The 27957-nt window shown below is 32.2% G+C and overlaps 3 protein-coding genes across 9 annotated transcripts; 2 read left to right on the forward strand and 1 right to left on the reverse strand.

Moving 5' to 3' along the window:
* Positions 1-6309: 6309 nt before the first annotated feature.
* On the reverse strand, positions 6310-12061 carry LOC103490718 (54S ribosomal protein L24, mitochondrial). Of its 6 annotated transcripts, XM_051086396.1 has the most exons (5): positions 11756-12050; positions 11596-11661; positions 11447-11515; positions 10019-10449; positions 6310-7013 (listed from the first exon to the last, which is right to left on the reverse strand). In XM_051086396.1, exons 4-5 carry the CDS (start codon positions 10213-10215, stop codon positions 6542-6544), a joined length of 669 nt encoding a protein of 222 aa, XP_050942353.1. In that variant the 5' UTR covers positions 10216-10449; positions 11447-11515; positions 11596-11661; positions 11756-12050; the 3' UTR covers positions 6310-6541. The 6 variants fall into 6 exon arrangements, with proteins under 6 accessions (XP_050942353.1, XP_008448585.1, XP_008448587.1 ...); XM_008450363.3 differs by lacking the exon at positions 11447-11515 and having other exon boundaries at positions 11756-12057; XM_008450365.3 differs by lacking the exon at positions 11447-11515 and having other exon boundaries at positions 10019-10439.
* A 1604-nt stretch (positions 12062-13665) lies between these two features.
* Positions 13666-17541, forward strand: LOC103490719 (ATP-dependent Clp protease proteolytic subunit 4, chloroplastic). Its single transcript, XM_008450367.3, has 2 exons — positions 13666-14251; positions 16796-17541. Exons 1-2 carry the CDS (start codon positions 13854-13856, stop codon positions 17277-17279), a joined length of 882 nt encoding a protein of 293 aa, XP_008448589.1. The 5' UTR covers positions 13666-13853; the 3' UTR covers positions 17280-17541.
* A 3077-nt stretch (positions 17542-20618) lies between these two features.
* On the forward strand, positions 20619-27716 carry LOC103490721 (protein CYCLOPS-like). 2 transcript variants are annotated; one of them, XM_008450368.3, is made up of 11 exons: positions 20619-21441; positions 22333-22385; positions 23019-23141; positions 23285-23333; positions 23416-23468; positions 24052-24746; positions 24971-25014; positions 25121-25166; positions 26054-26102; positions 26428-26556; positions 27359-27716. In XM_008450368.3, exons 1-11 carry the CDS (start codon positions 21256-21258, stop codon positions 27480-27482), a joined length of 1551 nt encoding a protein of 516 aa, XP_008448590.1. In that variant the 5' UTR covers positions 20619-21255; the 3' UTR covers positions 27483-27716. The 2 variants fall into 2 exon arrangements, with proteins under 2 accessions (XP_008448590.1, XP_008448591.1); XM_008450369.3 differs by lacking the exon at positions 20619-21441 and having other exon boundaries at positions 22361-22385; positions 23285-23310.
* The last annotated feature ends 241 nt before the right edge of the window (positions 27717-27957 follow it).

The raw sequence follows: 27957 nt of genomic DNA on the forward strand, positions 1-27957 counted from the left end.
AAATAACTATTGCTTTTGTGGGTTGATTTTCATCCTTTAATTTCAAAAAGTTAATTTCCATCCATGTTTACAAAATAAATTAATTTATAAATATAACAAAATTTATTTTTTATCGAATGATATATTTTTAAATAAAAATAAATTTTTGTTATATTTATATATATCTTTTTTCTTAAATATTTTCATAATATGCAAGATAAAAGATCGAACTTTTGACGATGGTATCGATATATTAAAAGATTAGGGCACTCAGCACGTGTCACTTCAACTAGTGAATTTTAGAGGTTAGAAGGTATTTCTTTTTATAAGTTGTGGCATGTTTAAGGCTCAATTCGAGGAGAATGCATTTTCCGTTTTAATTTCGAAACATTTTATCATTTTAATATTGAACTATTTCATATTTCTAATAGGCCGGTGGATATATGACATATTTATACACTACATATAGTTACATTTATTTAAATTTCTAAATTTGAATTTTTTGAAAATATATAATATTTTTTTAGTACATTTGAAGGAAAATTAAAAAAAAAATTCAAATAACATAGAAATATACAAATATTTTTAGGTACAATTATTTTATGTAAATTGATTGGATGATTTTCTTTTTTTTTTTTTTTTGCTTGTATATGTAGGTGAATAGTATTTCCTAGTCTACATACCATCAATGCATTTAAATTACATTTATACAAATGTTAAATTAAAAGTTTAATCTTTCAATTGTTACTTTAATCTCTAATAAATGTCTAATAAAACTATTAAATCAATCTAATATCTCTTTGGAATATTAAAATGTTCAAAAGCTCATCGTCACCTTAAATTTTTACTCTTGTAGTTAATAAATTAATTATGTTTTAAAATATGTTTAATCGTATTTATAAAGTTAAATTTAATGTCTTATATAACATTTAATTTTTAACATTTTCGAGTAGGTAAAAGACGTATTCGATTCCATGGTTGGTATTTTAAGATTCTACCGAACACAAAATCGAGAATTTACATATCTATTACACATCTTTTAAAGTTTTATAAAATAAACTTATAAATGCATGTACATTTATGTCTTTAATATAAAGTTTTGGATCCTTCGTTAACAAGCACTACGTCAATTAATTTTTCATTTATTTTGACGCTCAACACGTATTACCGTTGAAAGATTAAATCGTATTAAAACAAAAACATTATATATATGTTCGCCAAAATAAAATCGAGCAACCACGACTCTATTTGCTAACAACTTGGAATATTTTTAAAAAAGAAAAACAAGAGGTAGATTTAAAATCATAATATAAAAATTTAAAAGAAAAAAAAGTGTTGTTGTGTGAAATTGAAAAAATAAAAATAAGAATTTAAAAAATCGTGAGTGGGGATATTCGTATTCCCACGTGTGGTTGCCGGACGGGATAATTACGCAACCCTTTGTGGGGTCCGTTATTTATTATTTATTTATTTATTTATTATTTCGATGATCACTAAGCGTTCGTTTGCACTTTCAATTGAACCTTTATGATCTTGCCACCTGTCATGTTTCCTACCTTACTAAATAAATGGTTAGTTCAACTATAATAAAGATAGTTTATTTAGAATCTTCTAGCCCAAAAGTTGAAATGTAATTAAGATTATTCAAAATTAAAGGAGTTGCTGGAATACCTATCAAATTAAGGACGAAACAAAAATGAAATCATAAAAGGTGAAAAGACGAAAAAGAGAGTATAATTGAAAATTGTTAAAACAAAATGAATCTAGTATTATAATTTGGGCATAAAGTGTTTAATGCAAACATAAATTTTGGATCACGTTATAATACATTTTAATACCACTATCGATGCTTAAAACCCCCTGAGTTTTGTTTTATCTTTCTTGTTTTATATACTCAAATTCACTCTTAGTTTGTTTTCCTTTAATTCACATGAAGGTATGAGATTCAAATCATAATTTTTTTTATTATCGACACATTCTTATATCGATTAAGTTCGTTGAAACTAACTCATGTGAGGAAACTCGCATCAGTGTGATGTCTAGCTTAGTATACTTGGATACCTAAGTTAGCACAAGTATACTTGAGCTATACTCACTTTCAATGATACCAAATCAATATGGATTGAGTTAATGTGCGTCTATTCACACCCTATATGTGTTGGTTTCTAAAATTGATGTATTCTTTTTTACAATATGTGAGGTGGGCAACCGAACTATAAATTCGAAAATATCACTCATATTTGATGTCAATTGAGCTATGTTCATTTTGTCAACATTCATATCTATTTATCATAAAAAAATAATAATGTGTTATTATATACGATATTAAATATCACTTTTTTATTTGATTTTAGTTTATTTTTCGGAACATTGTCTATTATATGTAGTACAAAAATGTCGTAAAATAGGGATATAATGAATAAGTACGGTGATATGGACAAAAAGAAAAAATCAAAGCTAAAATAAGCATAGCTCAATTTTAATTTTTACGGTGTTTATGCTATCAATGCTGAAGTTGTTTAATTTGTGACCCATGCATAAATCCGAAGATAACTACGGCGTGGCACGTGCTCACGACCCATTGGACCTTTTTGGATAAAGTCCTGCGGGCTTTCGCAACTTCAAGGATGGGCCTCATAGAGTTGTGTAGTTATACTCAATGATGGGCCCATGAGTATAAACTAGTAGGTTATACTCATGGGCCTGCTTGGACCATCAAGCCCATTTCCCTTATATTTTAGTAAAATAATATTTTTCTAAATTTTTATTAATTAAAAAAATTATCTTAGGGTAAAATACTACCTTCATCCAAAATTTTGGTTTTATTTTATTTTGGCTTTTATATTTTTAAAAATATTTATTTTGTTCTATATATTTTTTTAACTTCGGTTTAATTTGATTCTTATCTATATATTTAAAAAGTGGTAATGTAAAACCTTTTAACTACTCAAATTCAAATTTCAAGCTATAATAAAAAAATTAGAACAAATGATTTTTTTATATTCAAAGATTTAGAATTTTTTATCGATGAAAATTCTCTCGTAGATGAGAGTAGATATATTCACAGTTTGGTTTGAAGCTGAAACCACACTAAACCGCAAAATAAAAAAAAAATCTCATCAGAAACCGCAGCATACCACTCACTGTGTCGAACTGAATTAAAACCGAACCATTTATACATAAATAAAACCGGATTGAAACCAAACTGCTTATACATAAATATTAGAATCAAAATCAAAGTATATAAATATTTTTCTGCTTTAGTTATTAGATCTTGGCCTTGGTGTCATCGAGTGCCACCGGGATGAAATCTTCTACTTTTAGTTATGTTATATATATATACATACATACATGCATACGTATTCTTGTCAATTTTTATATGCATTTTACACTTTTTTTTTACACATATCTAAATAAATAATAGTAATAATTCAATGCAACAAAAGATTGACATTAAAATTCAAGCAATATGAATACGAACAATATTGTACAAAATAACAATTACAATTCTGGAAAATTGAAGCGATCGCCGATGAACGATTTATAAGAAATTTCCATTTCCAAGAGAAGACAATAACTAGGAAAGAAATTTAATTACAGTACTCAACAACACAAAAACAAATTCATTTCAATTTCATAAAAAATATATATATCACGAAATCGACGGGGGAGATATCTGTTCATACTCTGTTTCGTAGCTATTAACTCTATAATACCTCAATTGCAAAGAAATCTGTCGTTCTAACCTCAATTGACGCCGGAAATTCTCGATGAAAATCTCCGCTCGTTGATCGACATCTTCTTCATAGCCTCCGTATCTTGAACTGGAAGCACGCTCAAGCTTTCTCGCAAAAGAATTCTCAGCGATTCTACTCTGATCTTCTAACACAATCCGTATACCTACTTTTCGATCGTCGGAATCGAATGATCCGAGCCGTTGTGATCGTCGCCGGGGAACGAGACAGAGACGGACAACTGCCGTGAGTTTTATCAATGCTTTCTTCAGCCGGGAAGCCATTGGCGATTTCTTCTCTGCCATTTTTTTTTCCTCTTTGTTTCTTTTGAGTATAGAGTGTGGAATGAAAGTAGGAAGAGGGAAAAAGGGGAGGAGATGAATTTATAGGAAGGAAATTCGAAGTGATAGTTTTTGGGAAAAAGGTGTAGGAGATTTCTTAGACATTTTATGCATCAAATTAATTAAATTGTACTATTTCTCGTATTTTTCATAGATATTAATTTAAAATTAGATTTTATGTAAATATTTCAAATTTAAAACTATAGGTTTGAATTATTCTCTGCTTCACAAATATACTCTTCCGTCCCTCTCTTTCCTTCCTTTTTAAATTATACGAATTTTTAAAGAAAAACACACAAGGTTAAATTACAAATTTATCTTACACTTTGTTGGTTATTCACACAATTTAACTTTTTACATATATATATATAAAAGAATTTAGAGAATATAACGGATATCAAAGTTCTTCCATTCTTTATAAAAATTAAGGGGCGTTTGCAAAAATAGCAAAAAAAAATTATGATAATAGGGTTCATGTTACTATATTTTCTATATTGTAAAAGTAGTAAATTTAGAAGCTAATATCACTCAGATAGTCATATGATATATCTAATTACTTATCATATTTGTAATATGCAAAAAAAAAAATAAATAAATTATGGACTATTTTTTCTATTTTTTTTTTCATCTGATGCAATTTTCCTAAAATTAGTGGTTTAGTTTTCTATTATGATCTTGGACGTTTCTTAGTTTTTTTTTTCCTTCAAATTTCAATTTTATTTCAGGGACATTTGTCCTTCGTAGATAAAATGTGGTAAGCTTCATTTTTAAGATAAAAAATCGAATATCTTTAAGGTTTTTTTAGACAATAATAATTAGTCATTTTTTAAAAAATAACAAACACATATATATACACATCATAACAATTAAAATGCTAGATAAATTATCCGTATTTAAAAATATATATATATATAGTTGATTTCATTTAACTTTGACATAAGTGAGCGAGTCATTCTTTGTTTTTTCCAAATACAAACCAATTATTCAATTTTAGGTTAAAAATGTAAGCCAAACAAAAAAACAATCTACATCGATTCGACTTTTTTTTTTTTGTTAGTGTTTGTATTAACAAGTGAACATGAGTGTGATGGTAGATTAAGGTCATTGTATGAGGTCATAAAATAGATATTAATAGAAAATGACTACGAAACCGAATGATAATTTTTTATTTCAAAAAAGAAATAACTAATAAAACAAGTAGTTTAAAAATTACAAAAATAATTTATTTTTTATTTATAATGATTTTTAAAATAATAATAAAAATAGCAAAAATTGTAAGTTTGAAATTAGAATGGAATTTCCTTGTAGTCAACAAAATATGGGCCTACCGTGTTTCTTTTGCAAGACGAGACCCAAAGCCGAAGCTTGTTGTCTAAGTAACAAACATTTTAATGGTTTCATACATTATATTATGTATGTATGTATTATGTATGTATACATATATATATTATTCTAATGGTTTGTTTGTTGACGTCACATTTAAAACAGTAAATTACATAAATCGTGTAGTGGTAGTTACAATTATACCTTCAAACTTTCAACATTAACGAGATTCAACCATTAAGTTATTATTGTGTTAGACATGAAACTTTAAACTTATAATAATTGTAAAAATTAAACACATAAATTATAGAAGTTCAATCCTCAAACATATATAATGAGAGTGAGATAGCTCGATTTTGATAGTTCAATGGTATGATTGCAACTACCATTAGAATTGATTTTTTACCATTTGTGCAATTATTTAATGGTTTTCCTAATTTAAAAAAAGTGTATATATTCGAATAGTTGTCTAAGTCTAATATTTTAATGGTTGTTTAAATTACAAGTAATTTAATAAATTCCCTAAGAACAAAAGGAAAAAGTACAGAAATTTTTTTGGTTATCTAAGTAGCCAATATTTAAGGGAAAATACTCACCAATTGTAATTTATGTATGAAAAAATCTTGTGAAAATCTATCAAGGTATAAATACAGAGAGTAGATTCTATATTTATTCTTGATTTCTTATTTTACAAGTAATTATTTCCAAAAGTGAGGGCTTAAATAAATCTTATGAAAATCTGAAAGCTGGAGAAGGTGTAAATTAATATTAATACAATTTCAAAGTTTATAAATTGATTTTTACCAAATATTTAAAATATTAAAAGAAAAAAAAGGTTACCATAAAGAAAAAGCAAATATATATACATAGAGAGAATAAAACAACCGAGAGAATGGAGATCTAACGTTCTACTTGTAAAAAATTGTCACACATTTCAAATCTCAAAGCCTATGGCTAATCTTATTGAACAAAAAGTATTAAGATTTCACATCTCAATTTCCAAAAACAATTCTCATTTCTAACAGTATATATCAAACAAAATACAAATATAAGCTACAAAAGGTTATAGTGAAAACTGAAGAAATAAAGCTTTGGAAAGAGAGACTAAAAAGTCAAAGCTCGAACTGCCCAAGTTGAGAAGAAGAAAAAGTCTCCTGCAAGTAATTAAACATTGGCAACCCACTGCTGATGACTATCGTCATCACCATGGGAACCTCCTTCAGAACTTGCTGCTTCCTCACTAGATACATTAGTGTCTTCTCCGCCCTCTTTGATCTGATTGAGTTTATTAGTCGAACTACCATATATCTTTCTTCTTGCCTCCTTTCGTGCTGCCCTCTCAGATAATTTCAGGTCTTTAAAGCGTTGTTCAAATTTAGCTTCGTCCTCTGGCGAGAAGAAAACGACCTCCATCTTCCCGAGTTCTTCATACAGCGTCTCAATCTTTGCCTTCCAAAACAGCCCCAATTCAGTGTCCATTTTCTGGTATGGAGTTTTCAGCAGGTACTCATCGATCCCACCAGCCTTGTCAATGCATCGAAGGGCATGAGTGGTAACTTTAACTCGAATATGGCGGTCTAGAATATAGCTGAAAAGTCGCTTCTCTTGGACGTTTGGTTTCCATTTCCTCCTTGACCTATAAGCACCAGCACACATAAAGGCTAAATACTCCAAAATTGAAAAAAAAAAATGATTGCATGACAATGTGAAACGGTATAAGATCACATGTCAATATGAAGGTTTCCCTTTTTTAGAAAAACAAGAAAAGAGCCTTTTATTGATGTAATGAGAAGAGTATAACGCTCCAAATACAAGCAACATTAAAGGAAAATACAAGAGGAAGGAGATATGATCATATGTCAATATGCATGTCTGTGAGCAAAATAACTAATAAAAAGCACCCAACTCTTGAAGGCGTTTGGGACGAAGAGTGACTTATAATACTACAAGAATTATAATAGTCAGGGTATTAGAATAGTCTATACCTAAAACACAGATTATTCTAATATCTAGACTATTATCTCAACTTTTGTCAACGTTGCTTTCTTTTGTGGTGGTTGTTACCGGGATTTCCGCTTTGGCTTGACTTTCTACTTTTACTTGGTAAATATTTGGAGCTTAGTGAAAGAGGGGGTGAGGAAAGGGAGAAAGGAGAGTGAGAATAAGTATTGCCAATAATACTACGATTAGAAATCTTAATCCTAGTATTATCAAACATGGAGTGCGCTAAAACTCCTCCTTAATCTTAGGGGCAAACAGCCCCTTATTATATAACATAAAGCCAACACAAAAGGACACGAGATTATAATACTGTGCCTCAAATATCAGAATATAAGAGAGAGAGGCATACCCTAGAAATGTAAATAAGAGTTTACAAAAATACAACAAAAACCAATAAAGCTGGCATGCAAAAGAAAACCTAATTTTTTTAAACAGGAAACAACTTCTCATGAATATAATGAAAAAGAAGAAATGAACCTTAGAAATAATCTAATAATTGGTTGAAAATCGGAAGGACGGCGAGCAATGTTTTAAAAGGCTAAAGGCGGCATTGAGGCTTTTCCTCTCTAAGAGGCGACGCCTCAAGGCGGTATAAGGCGTAAGCCTCAAATAATGAATTAAATACAACAAAACCTAAATTGGTATGATCAAGTATTGCTAAACATGATAGTTATATAAAAGTGTGCAAAGAAACTTCACCTCCACAATTTTCACTTAATAAAATAATTCTAAAAGGACATCTTCTTCATCACTAATAACGGCAGTATTAGTGCTGATGAGGATGTCAAAGTAGTCCTAGTTCAAGTTGTCCTACCTCAAAACTTAATATTTTTAAAGAATTAGAAAAATCGCAATTATTTTTCTAGTCACTAGGCGAGGCATAGAGATTTTAAGCCTCCATGTGTTTTCGCAAAGGCATAAGCCACATTTGTGAAAGGCGTACGCCTCTTATGGTTCAACAAAGGCATACGTCTCGAGGCTAAAACTTAGAGCCTTACCTCGAGACAAGCGCCTCAAGGAGTAGGCCTCATTAGCTTTTTAAAACATTGACGGTGAGAGCTTGCAAACAAATGCTGAAGCGCCACTACCAATAGCTAATTACAAACCTCTAGATGGTAACACAACCTTAAGTTCATTTCCTCTTCTTAAAATCTAATGGGTCGTCTGGGCCACAAGTTCTGTGTTTGAAGAGCAAGTCTAGAAAGCTTGAATTGAAAATTGTGATGGTAGGCCATTGTTCAAGCCGGCTGGTTTCTCCAATCAAACTTGGGTCGTCAAATAGAAGGTTTCCTTAGGAAGCCAAACTTACACACTAAATCCCAGCTGATGCCCTAATCATCCTTCCTGAGGGATCTTCCACATATATGTGGATCAATATAGGAGTGGGACATAATAAACGCATTATATGATTAAAATAATGCCTCTAGATCTATAATTCCTAATCAAGCAGTGTGTTTAAGAGTTCTAGAAGGCATCCAAATCCAAGCATTCATCAAGATGAGGCATAAAAAATAAAGATAAAATTCACCTTAGACAGCTGACGTGACAATTCATTATTTCAAACTTACATTAATGAATACCCAATTCCAGTTATGGTCAGTGATCCGGCGGTCTATGAACATTGCTTTTATCGGCACGCACGGCTATTCATACAAAGTGAAGGACAGCAGAAAAACAATAAATTCAATAATGATAATCCCCAAATCACTACTGTCTATGCGCGGGCGTGTGGAGAAGAAAAAGGGAATATAATGGGTAACAGGTATAGGGAGGAGGCTGTCATAGAGGGAAGTGTTGTTACATAGGGGGTCTTTTTGGCTGTGATTCTGTGGTGGTTCTCTGAGGAGAATTGGAAGAGACAGGATGCTCTCAAAGTCAAAACTTCCCTTGATACATAGGATAAATAAAAATGTTGGCCAAGTCCTATCAAACAACTTCTTCAGCAAAACATAGAAGCAACAATCTTCTCTTCTTGAAAAGAAAAAAATCAAAAGCACAAATGCAAGGACACAAGTTACGATTTGAAGTGCAATGAATTTATTTAAGGTACTTTCACCTGCCGTTATTTTTTGTTTTGGATAAGAAACAATTTCATCAACGGTGTGAAATTATAAAAGATGGGATCCCATTAGGGGGATTTACGAAAGACTTCACCAACTAAAAGGTACTAAGAGAAAAGATAAAAATTAAAAGGAGATTTCATAAGAGCCTTCTGATGCGTCAATTGACAAGAAAGAAACGATTGAATCTTCCAAGAGAAAGAACTACACTATCACAGATTTTTAAGCTATAATTAACATGCTAGTTTTTTTGTGTAAATGTTCCCCTCTTCCATCCCCCTACAGCTATTCCTCCCTCCTTTCCAATTGGAGACATCTTTTGTAATCCATCTCACGAGGTTTTCCCTTTCTGTAATATCATACTATCAATGAGCTCTCACTCTTTTGCAGTACAATGAGAGCGTGAAAATTTGAATATGAAACACCTCATAGAAAGAACAGTAGATGTTAATGCCTTAACTCATACTCTACTTGCCTAACACCATAGAATTCAGCAAATAAGTAAAATGCATTCAAATTCAGAGATAAAAATTGACCAATGATTCTAAGAAAAAATAAAGGCTATACAAGAGGGTCATACTTGTTACCACCATCTTCACTGACACGATTGCCGAATCGTATGTGACGGCCAGCATAAATACCACGGTTTGCTCTACCCATCACTATTTTGCTGTCCGGAACCCATTTCTTCAATGATTCCTTCACTCCAGGTGCCAAATTGTTCTCTCCAACTTTCTTAAGTATCTTCTTCATCATTTCCTTTCCTCTAAAGGCCATTATGGACCCTCTCTCTTGTAGAATCAACCGTAATGCTAAAAATAGAAACAGAAGTAGAACAATCTGCAACAAGGTGCTTGAATTACTGCCAACAAGCTTCTACAGAAAGAAAATTGAGCTCGATGAAATTCCACTCTGTACAGGTTGGGTACTATATTTCGAGCAGCAGGATTTGAGAAGGAATAAAGTTTTCATCAGCCACTAGTTTGTTTCAGTCCTTAGTTCTGTAAATGCCTAAGCAGCAACACAAAAAACCATCAGCAAAAAGACCTTCACAAAAGAAAGAAAATCTATCAGCAGAATGGGAAAAAACAATGACTATGTCGTTGAATCAGTCGGAAATTGAATATGACGCCACTTGTAACGATCAATATTTCCAACATGCCACAAGGACATTACTTCATGCATATATAAGCTTAAAAATATATTTCCGGCAAAAATCAACTAAATGAAATAAAATTGTTTTAATAAATAAAGTTTCAAAAATAAATTCAATAAATCACTGTTCAGGGTACCCCTAACTCTAAGTTCAAATATTTTAAATAAGTAGATAATTAAACAACCAAAAAACTTATAAAATTTTAAAATATAAATATTTTTAAAATGTATGCGGAAGCCTCGTCAATAGGCTAATCAGGGATTCTTCTTGAAATTCGTCGGTTTGTTCTTGCCTTTGAAAATGATGAGTATAAGAATACTCAGCAAGTGACCCATTACTAGGCCCACTAGGTGTACTCGTTAACCATTCCTAACAAAACTATGTGCATCCCGACATAGTCGTAAACAAAAGCATAAGGGCAAACCCGAAGACATGCCCGTGGGTAGAAATCCTTGACAGGTCACCGAACATAATCATAAGTAGTGATGCTCGAAAGGTCACCAAAACATAATTGTTCGTGGTGATCCCGAAGATACCGTACCAATCACATATGGGATGTACACAACTCGTTGAAATAATTTACAATCACCAGCATTCCAACATGATCACAGTGACATATTCATAAGTTTAGAACCTAACTCCTGAGTTATTCAGAATAAGAGTCCATCCATCAATCAGACATAGCAACACATACACATAATATCATAATTTCCATAACATAACTACAAGTCTCCGAAACTCCCTAAAGTAGCATAACAATTGAATCCATTATACAAGAATCATACTTTCAAAGCAATCAACATCCTTAACATCAGCTTAGAATCGAGGACAAACCAGTAATAAGTCACTTACAAGTTAGAACCAAAAACAATCTAATACAAGCCAACAAGCCCTTCCCTCCTAAGTAAAGTAAAGAACCACCTAAACATTCAACGAATTAGTATTTAACTCAATACCAGTTCAAATTCCAATATCCATAACAAAAAGTTCCTAACACATACCCAGAGAGTCGCCGAAAACACAAGAACCCACTGGAAATCCCACTCCCGTTCTTTTGGAACTCAAATCTAGGAACCAATGTATGGATAGGTCCAATTAAACACAATCGACTGACTATTGGGTAAAACTTCAACAAAAACCCACAAAAATATCAAGCCTTACCACCAAGAGAAAATGCAAGAACCAAGATTTCGACGGTTAAACGGCAGCCCGCGACCCACAGACGGTGTCAAGCAGCGGTGACAGTGAAAACTAGTAGAGAGAAACAGGTAGAGAGGAAGAGAGAGAACGCTGGTGACCACGGACGGCGACGAGCGGCGTTCGGTAGAGCACGGGGTGCGGTGGCGTCGAAGCGACTGCAACCCTTGGTGAAAAGATGAAAAGGGGGGTCTCGTCGGCGGATGTCTTACGAACGAAAGGAGAAGAAATGAAGGGTTTTCTTCATTGATTAAAAAAAAAAAGCACTCTTTCCAGTAAGTAATTGTATTTATCTTTTTAAGTTAAAATACACTTTTTGTCTATCAAATTTGAAATAAGTAATATATTATTAAATATAACTAATGTTTAAGTCGTCAACAATTATTTTTTAGTAATTTGGTAAACATTAAAGGGACGGTTTGACCTAACGGTTATTATTATTATTGAGTTGGGTTATGGCAATCCAACCTTATTTGAGGAAAGGGTTATCATAACAAATCTTCCATCTCTCTTTATTTTTAAACTTTTTTCAAATTGCTATAGCCTTATCTCTTCAACTCTTTCATAAAATTATTTTTTTAAACCCTAAACACATCTTATCCTGAAACTATCTTCTTAAATATTTATCTCAAATACATAATACTAGTTTTATCATAACACTAGTCTTCCATAACCCAACTCTTCTTTCAAACGACCCCTAAAGTTAACTAAGGGATCATTGTACTTTACCAAAAAAAACTATATTTGTCTGTATATGAAAAAGATGAACTATATGTGTAACCATTGTATTTGGTGTTCAAAGTGTTGTTTTGTGTTGAAATTAGAGTGAGTTTATAATTAATATTGTGATAGGATTAAGCTTTGTAAGTGTTTAATTTTGTTCTAAATCATTGAGATATTTGGCGGCTTTGAACAAATTAGTTTAGAAAATAAACTCTCGTTAAGATAACACTTTCGACAAGATTAGATAATAATATATTTTTTTGTGTTTTTAATCAAGAATCACATTCAATTTGTAGGACTACATTGAAATGACAAAACTACATCTACATTGTCAATTATTTTGTACGGATGATCCATCTAAAACAGTGTTTTAGTTCTCTAACCCACAATTATCAAGTTAATATTTAATGGCATCTTGCTTATGTCACATCTGTCTAAAATAATGTTTTAGTTTCATAATCAACGATTATCGATTTAATTTTTTATAACATAACATTTTGCTTATGTCACATTTTTTTTAAACACTAGCCCTCGCGAGTGCGAACATCCCCTAATCCGAAACTTAACTAGTACAAACTTTTGGTACTTATGATTATGAGTATCCATTCAACTTGATATTTGCAATATCACCCGAGCATGATTTCAATGAATTTACCTTGATGCGAATATTGGAATTTCCCTATTTTGTCAATTTTGGTATTTTTTAACATTGCTCTATTTTATATTAAAAAATATAATATTAAATTCCATAAAATCTAAAAATTAAAATATAAACTACAAGTTTAACCACAAATAAACAATAAAAATAATACAATATTTATAACTATATCAATTTAAATCTTGGACTTTGTTTTATCAATTTAAACCCTAAAACTTTTCACAGATCAATTTAAACCCCAAACTTTCATCAATATATTAATTTAAACAATCAATTTTTATAATTGTATTCAAATAAAATTTAACGAATAATTCAAATTCATACTACTCGAGAGGTTTTAACTGATACACTTATAAAAGTTTAGAATATAGTTGGATACAATTATAAGTTTGAATTTAAATCAATACTACTGTCAAAGTTCTATGGTTGAAATTAATATATTTATTAGGCTAAGGTCTATAATGATATTACTCTTAGCTTTAGACATTTTTCTAAAATTAAAGAGAGAGGGAGATGGGGGCATTAGTGCTATTTTGATAATTGCATGGGTGAATTATTGAGATTTCCAAATTTCCCATAACTTTTGCAATTTATATTTCTCACCCAACCAAATCCCCAAAGTAATCGTCTCTCCACTTCTTCCTCCGTTTCAGAGGTGAAGCAGAGCAGTGGCGTAAATCCATGGAGCTTCTTTCACGCTGTTCAACTCTTATTCCTCAAGCCTCCTCTCTCGGCCTTCCCAATTCTCATGGAAAACCATCTAATTTCTTCCCCAAGCTCAAATCCACTCTTTCTTTTCCTTCGGCGTCATCAGTACTCAAAACAACCGCTCTTAAACCCTCCAGAACCCTACCTCCGCCGTGCTCCGTTATGACGGCTCCTCAGACTCCGGATGCCTCCCGGAGAGGCGCTGAAACTGACGCCATGGGATTGCTTCTCAGGGAGAGGATCGTCTTCTTGGGGAACAGCATTGATGACTTTGTAGCTGATGCTATTATCAGTCAGCTCTTGCTCCTGGATGCTCAGGACTCTACTAAAGATATCAGACTCTTCATTAATTCCGCTGGCGGCTCTCTCAGGTATTCATGAGCTGATTTTTTGTGCATAACGCAGTAGATATGGAATATGTGATTTGGGGTTAGTTTTGTTCTTCCCAGACGATTTAGGTAACTTGAATTCTATGAATATGCGGTTTTTGCCTATTTTTTTCGAGAGTTTTCTTCACTTGCATCACAAACAGTTAGCCTACTAATTGGTGCATTCATTCCTGTGACAATTCTGGTTCTAGAGTTGACATTAATAAAACAACCAGCTATAAGAATGGTTAACCTTTATTGAATAGATGGAAAACAATCAGGTGAATCTTATTACAGATGCATTTTGTTTGAAGTTTGAAACCTTTGGCTTGTATCCACTTGAAAATCTTCAAATCTCCAGCTGAATAATATAGAAGGCAAATTGGACGAACCCTTTTTATCTTCGGTTTTGGGAGGAAAAGACTTAGTTCTTCATTTGGACTATGGCTTACAAGAGGCTAAACACTTGTTGGATTAAAAAGAAGAACCCTTCTATGGCTTTATCTCCTCCTGTTTGATCGTCTAATCTAATGAAGAAATGCTCGACCATCATTTATTTTATTGGCAATATGTTGCACAGAAGATTCACTTGCCATTTTATTTGTTTTGGGCTGGAAACAATTCTACTGATTAAATGAGATGATACATAAAGGTAAACTCATTCAAAAAATTTATCCAGTTGGATATAAAAGAATTTAAGCTGTATATATTAGAAGTATCCATACTTCAAGTAGGAAGCTTTATCTTTTTTGAAAAATTCTTGAGTCCTTTTCATTCTAAATCTTCCAAATACCTGCCTTCAACCAACGGGTATTCTATGTGACCTTAACGGATGATCTATCAGCTGCAAATTTAGCCAATAAAAAATCCCATTTTCCATAAGGACCAATCTCCCAAGTCAGTACTCCTTCGGGAAAGGGCTAACTCGGTAACTCCTCCTTCTGTGTGAGTAAGCATGTTGACCAAATCAAAGTTCTTTTGAACAATTAAACATCCGGGCCTTCTTGTTTATTCCCTATGAGATTCTCAGTGGCAGCCGCAGGTGATAAAGCGTAGAGGTGGTGGAAGTTGAAGATACCAAAGGTTCCCTAATGGTAGTAATGCATCTATCACCATCTCTCCCTTTTCATTTGTGGTATAGTTTGAATAACTTGATGAGGGTTGTGAAAAAGAACTGAATTCAGAATGTATGTTGTCAAAATGTCTACATATTATTATCTATTTGTTCCAAGTTTTACTTTGCATTTTTTAACACTTGGTCCTCATAGTATAAACTTATCGTGAAATCATGTGATCTATATATGTAGTATGCAACCAATCTAATTTTATGCATTAGAATCAGAGCTGACTATTTCTTTTCTGACTTCAAAGTAGAACGTGCTTGTGTCTACGGCTAGAGATGAGTGTATTCGTCGAATCTACTTTACTACATGAATAAGGAGATTAGCCAAGTGTGAGAACATATACATATCTTCCCTGATTGTTAATTTTTTTATGTTTTATTGTTGTCTCCATGGAACATTCTAGAGTAGTTTAATTTAGATTTCTGTGCTTTGTGGATGACTTTTTGATTATCTTCTCTTTGCATCTTTGATGTGCAGCCACTTTCTTTTCTAATGGTAAATCTATCATTCACTACCAAACCATCATTGTTCTAAATGTATACTGATATGTAACTTAAGGATGCCCGTAAGACTTGAGAGGTGTCAGCTGAAGAAATTATGTGTTTTGCGTAACTCCATTTTTTATAGAAAATGTTATGTTTTTCAGTTCCACAACCACTTATTCTCGTTTTGATAAGGAAGACACCTTCCAACTTTCTCGTATCCCAAACCCAGTTTTCCAATTGTCTATCAAACAGATACCTTCTCAGCCTATTGCCCCTCAAGTTTGTGTGTGTCAAGCAATCACTTACAATTTCTCCTTTTGTACTAGCAATGGAGTAGATATTGTGAAATACCTAACTCAAAGATGGAATTAAACCGGCTATCTTCCTAGATTCTAAGCTAATTTCCCATTTTGTAAAGAAAACCCTGTTCCGACGAACCCATACATCTAAAGCTAAATCGGGCCAAGGGAAAAACACAGATTTGCTGACATAGTTTTATTTGTTTTTTGAGTACCAGAACTTAATGTCCATTAGTTTTGAGATGGAACCTCATATTATCAAACAATAAGATCTTTTGGTCTTTCTATAACAGGTGAGACTCTATTAATTCTTGAGTACCAGAACATTAAATTTTAGAAATGGGAGTGCCATATTCACGAGTTGTGAATATATGAGTTCTCTTGTTATTTGAAGCCTGAAATATCAATTACTAGGCTTTTTAAATAAATGAATGAATATATTTTGTCTTTCCCTCTCGGTCTAGAGAATTTATGTTAAGAGGACATTCAGCTTTCAATCAGTGGTACCTAATCTCATCTAGTTTTGCATCATGTTCTTCGTCTCTTTGAAAGTTGATAGTCTTCTCAGTTAATATTTGGTGTTTTGTTGTAGGACATGAACCTTGATTGACTTCCTTCTATTAATGTTGTTTTTGTTAGTGCTACCATGGCTATCTACGATGTCGTACAGCTTGTGAGGGCCGATGTCTCCACTATTGCACTAGGCATTGCAGCCTCAACAGCTTCCATAATCCTCGGTGGTGGCACTAAAGGAAAGCGCCTCGCAATGCCTAATGCACGTATCATGGTTCATCAACCTCTTGGAGGAGCGAGTGGGCAAGCAATAGATGTGGAAATTCAAGCACGCGAAATCATGCATAACAAGAACAACGTTACAAGAATCATCTCCGAATTCACTGGCCATCCATTTGAAAAGGTCCAGAAAGATATCGATAGGGATCGTTATATGTCGCCCATAGAGGCTGTAGAATATGGATTGATTGATGGAGTAATTGACAGAGACAGCATTATACCTCTCGTGCCAGTGCCCGAAAGAGTGAAAGCAACTTTAAATTATGAAGAAATGAGTAAAGATCCCAGAAAATTCTTGACACCAGACGTCCCTGACGATGAGATATATTAGTTCCGGACGTAATGACAAATCTTTCTCTAGGGCTTTGATTTAAATGATTTACATGTAGGATCTTATGTGTAAGCAAAGTCATGGTAGGTGGAAAGCAGAGATATGATGGAATTTAATGAGCTAATCATCTTTAGAGTTTCGACTTTTGGCGAAATGTCTCTACTTACCAGAAGTTAAAAAAGGTATTGGGAATTCGGACTCTTTTTTTTGCTATGACATTTTTCACATGAGCAATGAGGATGAAAAAATTGATATTGAATCATATTTTGTATTCTCCACTATCTCTTTCTCCAAACCTCCAAGCATGTTTACTTTTTTTTTTAGTTTAATACAACATCAGACGGTTCACGAACCGTCATGAATCGTATAGTTTTTTAGTTGAAGGCATATGTCTTAACTAATTAAGCTATATTTAAATTGATAATAATATGTCTTTAGTTTGTTAAATCAAGGTTGCTTATTCCTTTTAATATTAGCTTCAAAACTCAAACCTTTTGGTTCGAAGACCCTGTCTCTTTTTCCTCTCTTTTCTATTTTATTTTATTTTGGCTTTCAATTTAATTCAAAGCCTAAACCTTATTACTTATTAGGTATGGTCGCAATAATAGTTTTTAAAAGGCATGAATGAAATCAAAATTTATGAAGTAATACTCATGCATCTTATTTTTTTATACCAAAAAAATAATTAAAATATTAAGAAAATAATAAGAAGTGACAAGAATATGTTACGTCTTAAATTATGATCGAACAATTTGATGATTAAATAATCTAATGGGTTGTACTAGTTGAGATGTATTTAAGTTTTTTTTAATGATGTGGATTTTATAATTCAATTATGAAATCTAAAGATATTGCACTAAGAGTATAAAATAAGTCCAAAATTATCAAAAGTTGGTTGAATACGTGTCAAACAAGTTCTTACTACAATTTCAAATGTGTCAGCATTTTTGCATTTCTGTTGGGAAAATTCTGCAAGGAGAGCAATTGATGAGATCGAGAATGTTGTCATCAAGAGAGAACTCCATTTTCTCGACGTTGTACACACAGAGTTGAGAGCAATACTATCCTAAATTGTATCTTACCTTGTCTTGCTCTCTCTCGAGTATCTTTAAACTTGAGCAAATAGGTATCATGTCGTCATCCAATCGAATGTAAACTAAACTCAAAACTTAAAGATAAACATAATTTTCTTTTTCTTTTTTGATTATTCATACTCCTTGAACTTGTAATTCGTTTGCTGATTCTTTAGTTTAATCTATAATAACTAAAGATTGAATGATTTTGAATTTCATCAAATTTGACTTTTAATGACTTTGAATTTCATCGAATTTGACCTTTAATATACGTATAAATGCAATTTTAACCCTTACTTCACGTCACATTATAATTCATCTACAAATTTTAATTCCAAAAAAAGTGTAGAACTCTTTAATTTAGGATGACCTGCAAATAAAATAACTACTGAATAACATTTTCAAATTTCATATATCAACAACAAATTAGCTCTAATATATATGTATATATTTTGTAAATAAAAATTTTAAATATATTTTTACATATCATCTATAAGAGAAAACTTTCCCCACACAAGGGTTGATTACATAATCCTAACCTCCAATAACCCAATTTTCTCTCAAACGCTCCCTTAATGTCTAAATTAATATCATTAAAATTTGATTTCCCTCCAAATTGGCTATTGCTTTTATTTATTTATTTTGGCAATCTAAATTATCATTTTCAAACCACCCAATTGATCAAAATTTCATCTTTATATATATATGATATGATATGATAAATCATAATTAAATGTATTAAGTCAACCCCAATAATCCCACGTAATGGAACATATTTTTTCCCAAATAAAATGACAAGTTTCACCTTTTTCAAATTATTATATTTTTATGTGAGAGAGAGTTAGTTAATCAATCACGTCAACTTTTCTAATATTACATATAATAACTAATAAAGATGAAAGAGAGGCGACGGCCAATATATATATATTTGAATTATAAAAACTTTGTTGATATTGACTTTTCAGCATCAATTTTAATTTGGCTTAATATATAATTTCAGTTTATATATTACATTGTAATCTTTAAAAAAAAAATTAGATTTTATATTTTGTTATATCCATAGATTTAATCATCAAAGCGAATTTATAATTAGTTAATTTTTTTTAAAAGAATATCATCTATGATCTATTGACATTTTCACTACAATATTTATATTAATTAAAAAAAATTGTTATGTATAAAAAATTAAACTATATACAAAATACAGAAAAAAGATTAAATAAATTAAAAAAGTTGAATGAATTATATTATTTTTGAAAATACGTCAATAATAAAGAGTGTGTAGATATTTTTTAGAATGAAAGCTAAGTTTATAAATTAGCTAAAAACTTAAAAGTTTACAAAGAAAATGTATTAATTTTTTTTTCTTTTTTTCTCTTCAAACTCTATTAGAAATAACAATTTAGTATTTGAATTTTGACAGGTAACGATTTTAGTCCGTTTGACTTCAAAATTTTTGGCTGTTTATGAAAAATCTTATTAATCTTATTCGACGATAAAATTGTTAAAAAAAGATTATCAAATAGAATATTTGACAAAATAAAAAATTAAATGTAATTAATTTTACCTTTAAAATTTTCTATTTTTATAACTATTTTGAAACTTTTTCATTTAAAAGAATTAAATAATTAAAAATGTTTATCCAATATTTAAAGCCTTCCTTTGCCGCCATGCTTCAACTGAACAACTGTTTACCCGATGGGAAACGGAGACCAAGAATTTCTTCATCCAGAGGAGCAAAAAAGCGATGTTAAAGATTTCTTTAAAGAATTCATTAACAATGGGACATACAAAACCTCAATCGAAGGAAGATTTGAAGGATCTGAACGAGAAACCGCGTAATTCGCTCGTTAATTGAAGGCGTCGGCTTCTTTCTGGCCTTAGAAATACCTTCTTCTGCAACAAACCCGAAAGCTCCATTCCAACAGCTTCATATTTGATTATTTGAATATAGAAACCCTTGATATTTGTCATTTTCATTTCATCATCACGATCTGGCTCTATCTCGTGAGTATTCTCAATTGCTTCAGTATACCTTTTATTATTATTATTATTATTATTATATTGATTGAATAAGTCCATTCTGCTTGTTTGATTGATTGATTAAATATTGTGGATATAGCTTTTCAATTATAACTACGCCCAATAGGGAAGAAATTGGGTTTTATAATATATGTAAAATGACAAATTATGACATTGTGATTTTCAACAAAACCTAATTTTAATTGATGCCTAATTCTTTTTAAATCATATCTATGTGCCTACTATTTGCTGGGAAATGAGGAATACTATATCCTTTTTGCAGCATCCCTAAATACTCACTTTTTGATTACGTCTGTTGTTGGCTCTAAAGTTCTTACCGGCCTAGTTGGTCGTCTGTGATATTGCTTGGACGGTGTTTTGGAGTTTGGTTGTCAACTCTCAATTCATATAAAGTCAATGATTGTGGTTTGACAGGCTTGTTTGGGGGAAGTTCTTATTTCCTTGTCACTATAGTGGAGACATGTTCAATCATAGTTTTTGGTTGAATAAATGCTCCTTTTTGGGTTTGTGAGGTTTGACTCGTAGTTTCAAGTGCTGATATCCTTCTAAGGATATTAGAGTCCACAAGCTTGAAGGGCTTCTAATTATTCATCGGGGTAGAAAGAGTCGAAGCATGTTGGAAAGGATGATTGTTTCTTACTATATGTGCTCTTCAACAAAACTTTTGGGGATCTCAAGAGAGCAAACAGAATAGTCTGTCTCAAATTGAGGTTTTTTAATTTTTTGTTTTTTTGAATTTAGGAAATTTCATAGGGTCGCCTCAGCAAATTATCCTTTTTAAGCCCTGTTTTTATACGTAGAACTTAGGGTTCTTTCTGTCTAGAAAAGATTCAAACGTTGGTGTAGATATTATCGTGAATATGGAAGGAAGAGGTGTATCAGAAATATACAGAAATGCAAGTGAGGAGCTATTTCTGAAATCTTGGGTAGAAAATTCAATTGGATTGTCAACGCCAACCATGGAGATGATGGGTTTTAAAAATCTTTCTCAGAGCTTCCGTACAGATAGTGAGGAACTTTTTAAAAGCTGGCTAACAAATGGAGAGGCAAGCAGCTCTATTACCTTTTTGGCTTTGTTAACTTGTGGTTGAAAACAAAAATAAAGCTAAAGCTTAATCTGTTCAACAATTGTGGTTAAAAATATTTATCTATTCGAGAATTGCTGATATTATAGTTATTGTTTATTAAGTTTTACTAGGTTCACTGACTAGCATGGAAATGGTAATAGTTTCGTTCATCCCCCTAGATGGAGTTTTTTGTATGTGGTCATATCAATGCTGTGCCTTTTCCTAGTAAAAAAGGATCTAGTGCTTCTAATGATAATATTTCTGTGAAAAAAATTCACAATGGAAGGGCTCAGTTATAGTTTGCGCTGTTTATACTTTTAAACAAATTTGCAAAGAAAAGAAACCTCACTGAGAAGAGACAAATCAGCTGACGATAATATCAGATGCTCTAGTGGGCACGAATGACCAAACTCTTGATTTCCTAAAACATATTTGTGATGTTTCATGTGAAAGAATAGCCAAAGTGAACTGTTGGATAATTGAATCTTGATGTGACTTCATGTTCATGCTTCCTTGTGTCTTGGAAATATGTCTGATGTGACTTGGAAGAAATCTGGACAGATCAATATATTTTGGAGGCATGATAATTTTGTTGTAAGATTCTTTTGTTCTTCAAGCGAAGAAGTATAGCTCTGTCATCAGATAATTTTAGATAATTCAATTAGATTTATTTGGATAAATTACTGATATCCAAATAAAGGGGTTGAGTAAGAAACATTAAACATTAAACATTGTTACTTGTTTGTATAACACACTAACATTTCTATATCGTTTCAATATGCTTGATCGATTTTTTCCTTGACTGTATCTTAAAAACCACCTTCCTGGGAACTTGTATGAACATTTTTGTTGATGCGTTTCTTTTTTCAGAATGTCAACAACACATCAGGCCCACCTTATCGCACTCGACAGGCATCAAAGAGGTTGGTGTGTTAAATTAGTACAACTACAACAAAAGGCTTATGAGGGTGAATATGTCAGATGCCTTGTCTTGATCATGATTGGTTCTCTATTGTCTAATTAAATATCAGTAGCAGTAATAGTTCTATTTGGATGTTTGGTACTGATAGTTACAAATAAGGTTGAAACAGACGCACCTGTTTGTTTTGGACAGTGAGTAGAATTTTTTTCTCTTTATGGTCAGAGCTGATCTGCATAATGATCTTCATGAACCCCTTTATGCATCAATCGATAGATAAAATTGGATTTATCTGCCACAGTGAACCGTGGGCAAATTTATTGCTTAGTTCACCTGTAAAAATATGGAGTTCAACAGACTCCGGCACATGGAACTTTTGGGATCAAATGTGATAGACTCACCAAAATATAAGTTCTAAATATAAAATCAGAAAAGAAAATGGGAGTTCCAAATAGGGCAAACTAGCATTGTTGTATGTAAACTTTTATCTTTCCTTTTGGTAAGATCATTATAAGATCAATTTTCAAAAAGTTTTGCACCAAGATCATGGTAGGTATACGTGCTACAGTTTATTGTCTTAGAGAAAGGGGTTGTGTTATTAAGGTTTGTCTCATCGTCTTCCATTCCCTTCATGCAGGATTTCCTCTGAGATTGTTGATCTGTCTAGTCCTCAGTATGTGGGAAAGCATCAAAAGAGAATAAGCAATGAAGGCACCTCTACAGTTGATGATGTCCCAGGAGTTCATCAGCAAGCGTTCAGGTTTGCTCTTCAATTTTTTGAACCACAGCTCTACATGGGAGTTTGTTTGTAACCCAAATTTGTGGAGAACTCTCATGAAATATTTCAGCATCTCTCCGTCTGTCGGATGGTTTATATGTTTTGACCTTTTGAACTTCTTCCAGGAATGTTGCGGAAAGTGAAGTCCAAGGTAGTAACCTATATCTTGCTAAGGTTTGTTAATCTTCTCTAAAAACTTGAGGTAATAAAGCATCACAACCTTTTAATATCTCGGTATTTTCTTTTTTTTTTGCAGGCATGGTTCCATAGTTCTCAACCTATGACAAGAAGTCGATCATCTGAGCTAAGGTAATCATATAGTATGGACTAATCTTCCACCATGATGGTATTGAAAGTTTTTTTTAGATGTGTATTCTACTTTAAAGACTCGAGAATATTTCAAGTTCTTTCCCTTGACAGAAATTACCAAAACTTGATTTCAGAATCCAAATTGAAATTGTAAATTTATAGATTATGGTCAAGAAACAGAACTTTCATTTACAAGAGAGAGAATATGGAAAAGGGGAGATGAGATGCCCCACCCATCACGGGTTATAAAAAAGACAGACTAAATCCCCAAAAAATATGTCCTGATTAGTTTCTTGATCATGAAAAATTCTAGCATTTCTTTTCTTTCAAATCATAGTCTCCAGAGAAGTTTATATACACCATTGGTCCAAAGGATATTTCCACGAGTCTTTTCCAATTCAACAATTTCCCTGTTGGGATGTGAATGCTCCACTCATATGAACCCATTTTTGAATAAAAATTTGTTGTGCATTTTTGTAAACGCAAGCTTGTGATGAAATTAATGAGTTTGTAAAAGTTTCAATTATGCGGGGGAACTTATACTTGCCTGTTCTTCATTGTCTCATTCATGGATGGTATCTAGGAGGAGGTATGCTGCAATGCAAAATAATCAAAGCTTATTTGGTATGGAGTCCATGTATGACTTGTCAGGGCATGGAATCAATGCCATGAAACTAGATATTGCAAATTCGCAGAGTTTCAATGACATTTCTACTTGTGAAGTTCCAAACCAGCCTGCAACATTTGTATCCCCATCCAATTCATCGTCATCAATATTCAATACACCTAACATGTATGACGTAGATAAAATTTCTTCTGTTGTAAACATGCTAAAGGGCACATTAGAACGGAAAAGGCTAAATAACCAGATTGATAAAGAGGCACCGGAGGATAGTTCAAACGCACATTTTTGTGCTCAAGAAACTCTTGGCAACCCTAGTTTCAATAGAAGTAGTGACAATTATATACATCCAATACCAAACAGTCTTCATGAATTCTCTCCTGTTCAAGTCAAGGATAGTAGAATTTTAGAAACGGTTGAGGTATCTGCAGATCTTGGTTTTGAAGCTTTTGTAAATCCTGTAAATCCCATCCAGTCAGGCAGAGTTTCTCAAGAACCTTCTCAAAGTGAATCTTCTGCTGCAGCAGCAATTGTTTCATCCGGGTTTGAAGCATGTGATGGTCCTAGCAATTCAAATCAAACTCATAGCAACGGTGAGAGCTCAAGGAAACAGGTTGCAGGCAGTCGGGGTTTAGAAAATGAATCTCGATCTAAAGGTAACCAATCTGTACAATAATATATGCTGGGTTTTTCTATCGTTGGTATTTCTACTCTGACCTTCTTGGCCTTGTACATGGATTCCTATCTGGTGATAATTTTAGATTTTTCCTAGCTCTTGCCACTGGTTAGGAAGGTTCTTGATTGGCAAAGCTATTTTTCCTAGCTCAAGGAAACGATTTTTTTATTTTTATTTTTAAGTATGTTTCGTGTGGAACTGCAGATTTCAGAGAAAGAATAATGGACAACTTAAAAGATGATAGAAAGGTGCACTCTTTTTCAATATGGTTAATTTCACAAATTAAGATATTTAAATTTATAGTCATGACTCACAATAAGCTTCTTTTGCCGTTTTTTTTGGCATTTATTGCAGAGAGGGAGTCTGGTTCGTTATGGGTCCGTAACATCAGCTGCTTCAGGTAATTACTTATGTTTTAAGCTACACTGATATGTATGTGTTAGTTTGTATATTTTCTTGAATATCAGTATTTAATTGATAATAATCAAATATTACATCCCTATGTATACCCAAATTAAACAACTCTAAAGAAAAGAATATATAAGAATAATATTTCCAGTAATAATATTTTCTAAGAATAGTATTTCAAAAAATACTCTAATTATGTCAATGGTATGATTTATGTTTTTATGAGACATCCAGTAAAATTGGAATGATTAATAGAAGACTTGCCTAGCAGAAGGATAAACCTATTCTTTCCTGTCAGAGGCCTCAGATTATGAACAAAACAGTTTCTTTTTTCTTTTTAAAGAAATCAAAACTTTCATTTAGAAACATGAAAAGATATACTGGGGCATACAGAATAATAGCCCACCCGAGAAGGGCCTCAACCTACAAAAAGTCTTCTAGTCCAAAAAGAATAAGAAAAGAACACCTAACTGATAATTACGAAAGACCTCAGACCACCGGTCACCAGGATATATTAAACTTAATATTTTCCCAGAGAATGTCCCAAGACCGGTTAACCCCTCTAAATATCCTGCTATTTTTTCAGCCAAACACAGCACAAAATTATAAATGAGTCCTAATGTAAAATTATAAATTAATTCTATTTTGCTGACTGATGTAGTCTTCTATTTAGTAACATCTAGAGACGTTCATATTACAATCACCTTCCTGGGAACAACTGACTTGCAGAAAACATGGATTACTTTAGGAATGATAATGTGCTTAACCTTTATTTCTCTCTAAGTTTATTGTTGCTTAATATTTTATGGGATGTTCTGAGGTTGTTATTGATTAATAATCTAAACAAAATACCTTTTATAACCAATAAAATTCTGGCAGTGGACAAAGGGGATCCCACGAAGAAGCGCCGGGTGGAGCGATCACGAAAGTATGTTAAAGATCTCTTCATACTGGGGACGGTATTCGTTTTTTTACCCATTTTGTTTCTAGAATTCCAATCTCTGTTGCTAGCTTTCTACTAGTGTGAAATATTGTTTATGTAATTGGGAAAGAAAAAAGTTATGCTTGTATTTGGGTGTTATCATGAAACTTGAGCAAGAAACTTGTTCACGCTTATGATGACAGAATTCAATACGTGAAATTGATTAGATGCAAATTTAGTTTAATGCTCATCAATTTGGGTAAAGTGACAGGTTATTCTATTCTTGTATCGTATTTGTGTGCAAATCTTAACTCTCAACGTGGAAGTGCAGAATGGCAGAGGCGAAGGAGAGAAATATGACACCAACTATTCCATCGGATATACAATCAGTTCTGAAGCGCTGTGAAACTCTTGAGAAGGAAGTGCGGTCACTAAAACTCAATTTGTCCTTTATGAATAGGTAACAGCACCAATTATATTAACTAGGTTTCAAGTTCCAACAGAATATTAGAGGTATTTAAGTTTATTACTATGCCTTCTACCTTTAATATTTGAAAAAAGAAAAAGAAAAATTCAGTTATACCCCTAAAATTCAGGTGGTATAAATCAATTATTGTATGAGTTTAAATCTTAAAATTTTATTCACGTGAGTTAATTGAAATCAAATCAAGTGAAAAACCATAAATCACAATGGAAGGCCTAACTCGATTCCCTCGCGAAAGTTGAGAGTTTAAATAGATACAATTATTAGTTTGGAGTTTTAATCAATAAAACCTTAAGATTTAGGAGTATAATTTTTTCCCATTTATATGGTTGTGAAGCTTTTGCGAATCCGATAAAAATTTCACATTTTATGATAATAACACATCCACAAATTGCATCCAGACGGTTCGGTTCAGAATTATACTAGAAAATATACATTTATACATATATGAAAATTTATATTTTTCATGGAATATTATCCTTATTTGAATTTGTTTGGAATGACTTTTTCCAGTGAAAATAGTTGTGTTTTTAAGCACGTAGAAACTCAATCTAAACCAATGAAAAACTTGAGTTCTAATGTATTAATAGTTATAAAAGCTTATACAGCATGATAACATTCTCCTTGCTGGAAGGAATAATTCAACCGTTGAAATTTTTCTTTTGATTTTAGTTTTTTACCATATTTTCAAGATATCGACTTCATTCATCTCATCTCTTGCTTTTGATGTTTCCAAACTAAAAGGATTTAAGGAACGAGTTCTTGATACTGAATGCAGGAAGGATTCTGAGCAGACTAAGCAGATAGAGGATCTTCAAAAGCAGAATGACGATTTGGCAGACGAAAAGGAACGCTTACTTGAAGAGATTGAAAGGATTCTTTCAGAAACTGGAAGAATGTAAGAATTATTATTGACATTTAATTGGACTATGAGACCCTATATTTTACTGAAATTATGATGTTAAGGCTAAGCTTAACTATAAGCAAAACTTCATGAAGGGTCTAACGGTTATTTATTTGCATATGTAGTTTTGGAACATAACTTCTCCTTATACCTATAATGTAACTCTCAAAAACTTCCAAACATATTGTCATTTGGTTATTTGATACTTAAAGAGCTGAGAAATGTTTGATTATCCAAAAACATTCAGTGACCAAAGACAAGTAGTGGCAGATAAGTGTATTTGTTTCAATGGGATACCATAACTGTAAAGCTCATAATTTGTGTTGTATATTCTGTGTTTTCGGTTTGGCTCATATTGGAATATTCGACTCCCAAAGTCATTGAAAAGTTGTCATATATCATTGGTTAAAGAGTTTTCTTTTTTGTATCTTTGAATGTCTTAGATCAATTATCAAAGTACGTGGCCACTATAT

This window comes from Cucumis melo, chromosome 6, assembly GCF_025177605.1.
Source record: "Cucumis melo cultivar AY chromosome 6, USDA_Cmelo_AY_1.0, whole genome shotgun sequence".
NCBI lineage: Eukaryota > Viridiplantae > Streptophyta > Magnoliopsida > Cucurbitales > Cucurbitaceae > Cucumis > Cucumis melo.

Excerpts from the sequence above, each read along its gene's own strand:
- LOC103490718 (XM_008450362.3), bottom strand. The coding sequence starts at position 10,215 with ATGGCCTTTAGAGGAAAGGAAATGATGAAGAAGATACTTAAGAAAGTT. Across the intron at positions 7,014-10,018 it reads AGTGAAGATGGTGGTAACAA|GTCAAGGAGGAAATGGAAAC; the intron begins GTATGACCCTCT and ends TGGTGCTTATAG.
- LOC103490719 (XM_008450367.3), top strand. The coding sequence starts at position 13,854 with ATGGAGCTTCTTTCACGCTGTTCAACTCTTATTCCTCAAGCCTCCTCT. Across the intron at positions 14,252-16,795 it reads TCCGCTGGCGGCTCTCTCAG|TGCTACCATGGCTATCTACG; the intron begins GTATTCATGAGC and ends TGTTTTTGTTAG.
- LOC103490721 (XM_008450368.3), top strand. The coding sequence starts at position 21,256 with ATGGAAGGAAGAGGTGTATCAGAAATATACAGAAATGCAAGTGAGGAG. Across the intron at positions 23,469-24,051 it reads AGTCGATCATCTGAGCTAAG|GAGGAGGTATGCTGCAATGC; the intron begins GTAATCATATAG and ends GATGGTATCTAG. Across the intron at positions 25,015-25,120 it reads ACTTAAAAGATGATAGAAAG|AGAGGGAGTCTGGTTCGTTA; the intron begins GTGCACTCTTTT and ends CATTTATTGCAG.